This window comes from Ruditapes philippinarum, unplaced genomic scaffold (assembly GCF_026571515.1).
Source record: "Ruditapes philippinarum isolate M1 unplaced genomic scaffold, ASM2657151v2 ctg4209_1_1_1_1, whole genome shotgun sequence".
Classification (NCBI taxonomy): Eukaryota; Metazoa; Mollusca; class Bivalvia; order Venerida; family Veneridae; genus Ruditapes; species Ruditapes philippinarum.
The window spans coordinates 36,294-43,769 of NW_026864729.1; the positions used below are offsets into that span (position 1 = coordinate 36,294).

Below are 7,476 nucleotides of genomic sequence, written 5' to 3' on the forward strand. Positions count from 1 at the left end.
ATTTTAGAATTTTATTGATCATTTTATATACATAACAGCAGAGTATCTTTGTGCAAATTGAGCTTTGAAAAAAATACTATTTTTCATGAAGTCATAAAAAATAATACACATGGGACATATGCTATTGGATCATAAGATAATTTAACATTTCCATAACATGTATATATGAAGGTATATCTCAATGGTACTCGAGTTAAGATGGATCAAACTATGCATACTGGTTACTATGAGGATATCTTCACTGGCGAGTGTTGCGCACCTGACAGTAGAAAAAGGCGATCTGAAGGAATCAACGATGATGGTCCCTTTGTTATCTCGTATGAGATTTCCGTCAGCAATGATGGTGTTGCCTATGGTGAAATCAACACCGTCTTTGTCTATGATACTACATGTTTGAAACAAAGTTCAAGTCAAGAGAATATCACCATTTATCTGAAGGTTAATAATAGAATATTTGTTTAAGTGAATAGGTTAATATTGAAAGGCTTGTAATGCAAATAGTTATTTTGATAGTATTTAGTATTAAGTATAACAACAATCCACGAAAGTGTGAGATACATATATATCATATATTGATTTGTTTATATTTACCATAAAACAAAATGATTTAGAACAAAATGTCATTATAATTCTCATACTATATCACTGTTAACTTCATTAACACTTTTTCAAGCAGTATTTCATGATATAATTCTATTCTTTTTGTGTCGCCTTTACATGGTAGTAGCGACCTATAAGGACAACTCCTTCGCCTGTCTGTCCGCCTGTCTGTATGTCTGTTCGTCCGTCACAAAAATTATCCGGACTATTCCTCATAAACTACCGGTGCAATTTAACCAAACTTTACAAAAATGATGGGTTCTAAGTCTAGTTGTGAATATCGTTGGCATGGCAATTCCGACGTAATGATGTTTGTCAGAGTAATAGCCTTTTAATGTTTTATTTTTAAAATTTGCCCGGACTACTTATCTTATATTATAAATGCAATTTCAATGAGACTTTACAGGATTGATCTGTTGCTCAGATTGTGTTACCAGCTACACAAAATATTGTCCGGAATACATCTCAGGAACTACTGGTGCAATTCCATCCAAACTGTTTAAGAATGATCAGTACCAAGTCTAGTTGTACATATTATCGCCTTTTCTGGTTCAACGATTTTGTCAGAATTACGATCCTTCAATTCTTTTACGACAATTTCAATGAAACCTTACAACATTCATTTGTCACTCAAGTTCTTGCGCATATTACATGTGTTTTACGCTTCAATGACTTTAGGCTGAGTAATAACCCTTTAATGAGTTTTTTTAAAGTTTGCCCAAATTCTCCTCATATTCCACTTATGCAATTTCAATGGAACTTTATAGGATTAATCGGTAGCTCAAGTTCTTGAGTAAAGTACACGCATTGTCCTGTTGAAGGATTTTTGACCAAGTTATGGCTCTTGAATACAAAATACGCCCTTTGCCCTGTTAATGATTTTTTGTCCCCTACTACAAAGAAGCAGCAACATGCAATTGACTATCATGAGGCGACACAATTGATCACTGATCGCCCTTGGATGCCTTTTTTATACTTATTTACTGTAAGTAAGGACACAAAATATTTAAAGATTTTAAAATATACGGATTTTCATTCCATAATAAATACACATTGAGGGTTATCCCTTTCAATAAATGGCATTCGTTTTTAAGGAATGGACAATTTCATAAAAATAGGTCACAATGAACTGTAAGACTTTTGACACGCTTGCCTACAAAATGTGTAATCATCTGTGACAAAGTTAAAAAAAAGAAAAAAAATATGCGGAAAAGATACAATATCTTTCAGAACCTCTATCATTTTTATAAGTCTGAAATATATATATGCTATAAGAGACATTCATCCGGAGAAATACATAAATATGCTCTAAAATGACATTATTTATTTGGAAGAAATACATCCATTCAACTTGGAATGATGAAATGATGAAACTATAGTGTAAAGGATAAACTCGCTAATTATTCAATGAGAAAAATAAAATAAAAAAGGAAACTTAGCATATTGCAGAATATATTTCACAATATTAGAATTCGAAACAGAAGTACTGTTATATTTTCTCAAAACGAGGGTTATTACAGAAATATTAATACAGATTAAGTGATACAGCAAACTATTTGCCTTTAAGATAATATAAAGATAAAGTTTATTTCTCCAATAGGATGGCTACTGCTTTATCAACGGGATGTGTGTAGGTCGTAACTTTTTGTCAGCGGTCGATTGTTTACTTTGTGACCCAGAGTCAAACCTTTACGGATGGACGAATGGTAAATATATCTAATTTCTTATTTTTAAAGAAATTATATTATTTCACAATTATTAATTGCATTTACTCATCAACGGAATGGTATAGCAAACTTAAACACATTTTTCTTTGGTGCTTGAAAAAAGAACAGATACCGGTGCATATAGATATTTTTCCTCAAATATGTTTTACTATTGACAGGTCTCAAAAAGAATTGGCCGAGTACTCCGAACAAAGTTCAATTTGTTTAATATAGTGCGGTGATTTAATTTGAATCGAGCAGATAAAAAAAACTAGAATTGCCCAAAGAGTGGTCCGACAGAATTACAGATCATGTTAGAAATCTACAAAGCACCAACTGAAACAAATACATGGAAGCTCATGAATTAATTTAGAAAATAAAATCACTAGATTGACTGAGGTCAACTCGACACAAAACCTGCACTCATAATCTTTACATTTTGTTATCATAATGTTTTTGTTGACCATTTTCATGGATGATGAAAGTACACATATTATAGGAAAGCTTTGACTGATTGATTGATTGATTGACTGATTGACAAACATTTCAGGTACCTGTGAAGAGGGAGATTCACAAATGATAACAGAAATGATAATTGGAATTGCTGTTGGGTGTACTGTTGTTGTTGTCGTTATTATTTCAGTCCTTTTTGGTTACCGTGTGTGCTGCAAGAGATCAAGAAAAAAACGGTCATTATTTGTTTTCATGACTTAATTTATTCATATTAAATGTTGAGTTCTGCTTAAGCCGGTGCTACGGGGCTTGGACGGTACCTTGCAATTACCACCACCGCCCATGAACAGGCTTAATGAAACCGAGCCTGCAACATTTTTTAGTTTTTGCCGTGTTGGGATTTCTTTAGCGATTCTGTTTGTATTTAATCATCGTTTGTAATTCACGAATAGTGTTAATATAAAAGAATGTCAAAGAGAAATGTGTAAGTAATAATTAAATTTTATATCAGCTTGTAATTGCCTTTTGGGTTTTCATTTTTTTATTTAAGTGCAAAGGTGATCTTAAAATTGAAACATAATTCGATATTATTTCCTATTTGATTTCAGACAAGTTCACGACTCCAGCGTAAGTCTTCAAACAAAAGTGTCAAGTATACAAGCTCTTCCCGGAGATCTTCCTGGAGCCCTTCCCGGAGCTGGGAAAACCTCATTCATGTATTACAAACACAAAATATAAGTAAACATTATTTAAGACGATGTGAAGTTCTGAACACTTACAGGTTTAAGAACAACTAAAATTTCGTTTTATTTAGCTGAAAATACACTGATATCATGCAAAGTTATCATCATGGTACGATGTATACAATTCATGCGAACGTTCTCAATGGCTTTATCATTACAGATTTCAACACATGCAATTCATTTGTTTGATGATGATTAGCAAAGGCATGTCATGTCAAAACTAAAATTCATTTGAAAAAGCTTTTAAAGTATTAAAATAAAATTAAATATGTTTTCTAAACATTTAGTGTGCCATTGCAAACCGCATTTTACATTTGGAAACACAACATGATGTTTTACAAAAGAAAAATGTACAACGACAAACTATATTGTGTTTGAAATCTTTTTCAAAAAAGTGACTTTTCAAATGTACATAAGTATAATTTGTAAACCGGGTTGGCAAAAAGCAACGGGTTGAAGCAATGTTAAACTATTGATATAATTTTTCCAATAAAATAAATAAGAATTAACAGAATGATTTAACTTAATTTTTTATCAGGATTATGTATCATGCTCTTGTCATTTAAATTGTCTGAAATAATCTTTTGTGAAATATCAATGTTGATAGTAAGATATCAACCGTTGCCAAAATCATAATATAAGGCATGTCCCTTAGGTCAGGAATGGTCTCACTTTTAACATTTGAAGCAAAAGCTAACATAGCAAGAATACAAGTATTCTAAATGACTTAAAATGACTTAAGTATAAGGATGAGAACGATAAACCTTCAAATATTAAATTTCTATCCTGCTTCTAAATAGAGTATATGAGTTTTCTGTACATTTGACTAGTAATTAGTTATTTTTTCGAGAGGGTAAGAGACTTTGGTAATGTAAAATATTGTTAATGTAGTTATATGACTTTTTGTAAAATATCATCTATTAGTGATAAGAGAAGTGCAAATCGAATCCTACATCAATGACACGTTATTTTAAACCTTTACCATCGTTGTTTATTGATGCTTTGCTTTCAAAAGAATTTTATCTTAAAATAAGCATTCCATATTATAATAAAGTCGACAACGGATTTTTAAGGGTACTCTTCAAAGTATCTGTTACATTAAACGGTTGTATATGTAATATGTTGTAAATATGTTATTGTATCAGTTGTTGGTTTTTTATAGTGCTTTATTGTATTTTTCTTGTTTCATTGAATAAAAGTGTGTTTGATTTGATTCATTTTTCCCTTCAACTGATCAAGCTTTTAGTTTACGAATAAAAATCAGTATTTTAGCGTAACAATGATGCTTAAAGCATAAGTAAAGATTTGTTCTGTATAGAGAAGTTGGCCTATAATTGTTTATCTGCAACAACGAAATTACATAGGACAATAAAAACTGTTTCAAGGTGACCTTATTAAACAGCAATGAAAGCAATTAATGGAGATGAAACAAGCCAAACTATAAGAACTGTTGATATTATGGAAGTAAGGGAAATGTGGTTTGTGTAAAAAGTGAGATTTTTCTATTGCATTCATGTATGCTACATTACATGTATTTCCTAAAAGCAATTCCGTTATACTGTATCTCTTCTTTAGTATTTTATGTAAAAATAAAATGATAATGAATGTTCATAGTATGAGACTTCCGACCGCACATACTGTAATTTCAGCCTAAATAAACTTTCTATTCACCAATTTTTATTTGTGGTACAAATACACCGGTTGTAACTGGTTATATATTAGACAACAAAAAAATTCAGTGGGATTATCCTAGGATATGTGAAAAATTGCTACATGTCATTTTTCCTTTGACACTAAACAAACATATGTTGTAAAAAGCGTGTACAATCCATATGTGCATTTATGTAAATATTTTTATGGTGGTCAAATGCACATGGTCATTTGATTAATTGATTGTCAAACTATAATCATAAAATGATACAATTGTACGTCTTACAATTATCAGAATTTCTTTAAGGGAGGATTTACGCACGCGTAAAATGGTTGCAGAGGAATGGTCAGCTACACTTAGAGTGTAAAGCTTATGTATTTGAAAGTTTTTATATGCTTGTATTTTATTGACGGCTCGCAAAAAAAAATGTCATTCGGCAGTAAGTCTTATTCAAAATTATAAAACTGGGTTGGTGGCTCTGGTCACTCATATCCATCTATAATGTTGATGTGTAATATGTAATACATATCGATCTTCAAATTTCAACTAATATCTTAATTTAAAGAGGCATTTACGATTTGGGAGATAGAAGGTCTCTGAAAGACAACTATAGGAGAGGACGGAAACGAACATCGAACGCTAGGACAGTGAAGAGTCTGATTGGGGAGATCCGTAGGTTGACTTTACGCGACATTTCATCACAAGTAGATGTTAGTTTTGGCAGCATCCATTCCAGTTTGGAAAACCAGCTGAAAATGACAAAAAAAATCACGCGGCACAGAAAGTGCGGTGTTAATAGCGAGTACTTTGAAAAACGCCGACTTGCAACTAAAGAGTGATAGTTGAAATGTCATCTTTATGTCGTTAGCGTGCGCCGGTACCATTGCACTAACCATCTAAAGATTGTGTAATCAAATTTACTAGAAATATAGGATAATGCCAATATATAGTTACTATGTATATCTATTCTCAGTATTAGTACAAATTAGATAAATATAATGAATTGTAGTTTTATCCACTCCCGTATATAATTCATTTGTTAGCATTATTCTTGTACCTTAACATTAAATGCACTTGTCATAATAAACTTATTGGAATAAATAAAACGTTAGAACTGCTAACGACTATAAAATGTTTAAAAAACCAAGCATCGGCTAAATTACTGATACAGGAGGCAAGTTTTTTTCCATATGTATCCTGCTTTAATCTGATCGTTAATATGTTTAACATTGCGCTGATTAAATTCAAATAAGATGTACAACATTCAAATTGATACATCTTTGTAAATGACTTAAAACAATGATTGCTTATTTACTTCACGCAATGTTTTATAACATTAAAAAAAACTACAAATATTTGCATTAATTGTTGCCCATTAGTACGACGAAAACGTAACCTGATCTTAAATGCGATTATGTTAATAAATAAGTGGTATCATATAAGACGCATTGAGTTCGTTGATATTCTATTAAACGGTTTCAATTTTCGTTTTGTAGCACGCATATATGATAAGTAAATACCGTTGTATTGTAACTTTTTCTGTTGAATAATTCTTTGTTTTATGCTCCTTTAAATTTGATCAAATGATTATGTTATCCTTTTTAAAGACAATGCATTCAACAAGAATATCAAAATCCATTATTTCATTTTGAACGTAATTTTATGTAGATAATGTCAGACATTGTATTGATAATGTCAACTTGTTTACAGATTATTTGTCATTATTATTTGATGTATTGTTCCTTGTACATAATATAATTTATTTCCGCTCAACTTCATATTCTTTTTGCTAATATCATTTTTAATGCTCTTTATAATTGATATTCCATTAGTTTTTATCACCGTCTTGTCAAACTAAATTATTAAATTAAAAGATTTTACATTTTGTATATTTGTAAGCATTTTTTTAAATTTTGATAATAATACACATTTAAACGACTTTGTTTACATCCATCTGCACTTAAAATATTGACTTATATTCAATCAACACAATCCCTCGGACACATGTACCACTACAAAGTTGTCACACCGTCTTAATGATTGACCAGGTCCTTTTGACACATGATATTTAGATGGCATGCACTGCCCTGCTGTGATCATACGTTTTTCTTTATTTTCGATGCTTTTTTACTTTGCCTTTTATTTCATTTTATTTATGCAATTGCGCAAGAATTCAGCATATGTTATACACATGTTTGATTCAACATAATTTTTTCATACTGACGTTTCTATGCTTCTGCAAATCAATTGGTAAAACACCATTTAGGGAAACAAATATTAGACGAGAACCATGTGCATTTATTATTCTAATTTGTCCATGTGA

General features: G+C 31.0%; 1 protein-coding gene across 1 annotated transcript; it reads left to right on the forward strand.

Moving 5' to 3' along the window:
* The first annotated feature begins 176 nt into the window (after window positions 1–176).
* LOC132726664 (uncharacterized) lies at window positions 177–4,756 on the forward strand. The gene is made up of 4 exons (XM_060712008.1): window positions 177–438; window positions 2,201–2,306; window positions 2,857–2,995; window positions 3,368–4,756. The coding sequence occupies exons 1-4, from the start codon at window positions 199–201 to the stop codon at window positions 3,495–3,497; spliced, it is 615 nt and encodes a 204-aa protein (XP_060567991.1). The 5' UTR covers window positions 177–198; the 3' UTR covers window positions 3,498–4,756.
* The last annotated feature ends 2,720 nt before the right edge of the window (window positions 4,757–7,476 follow it).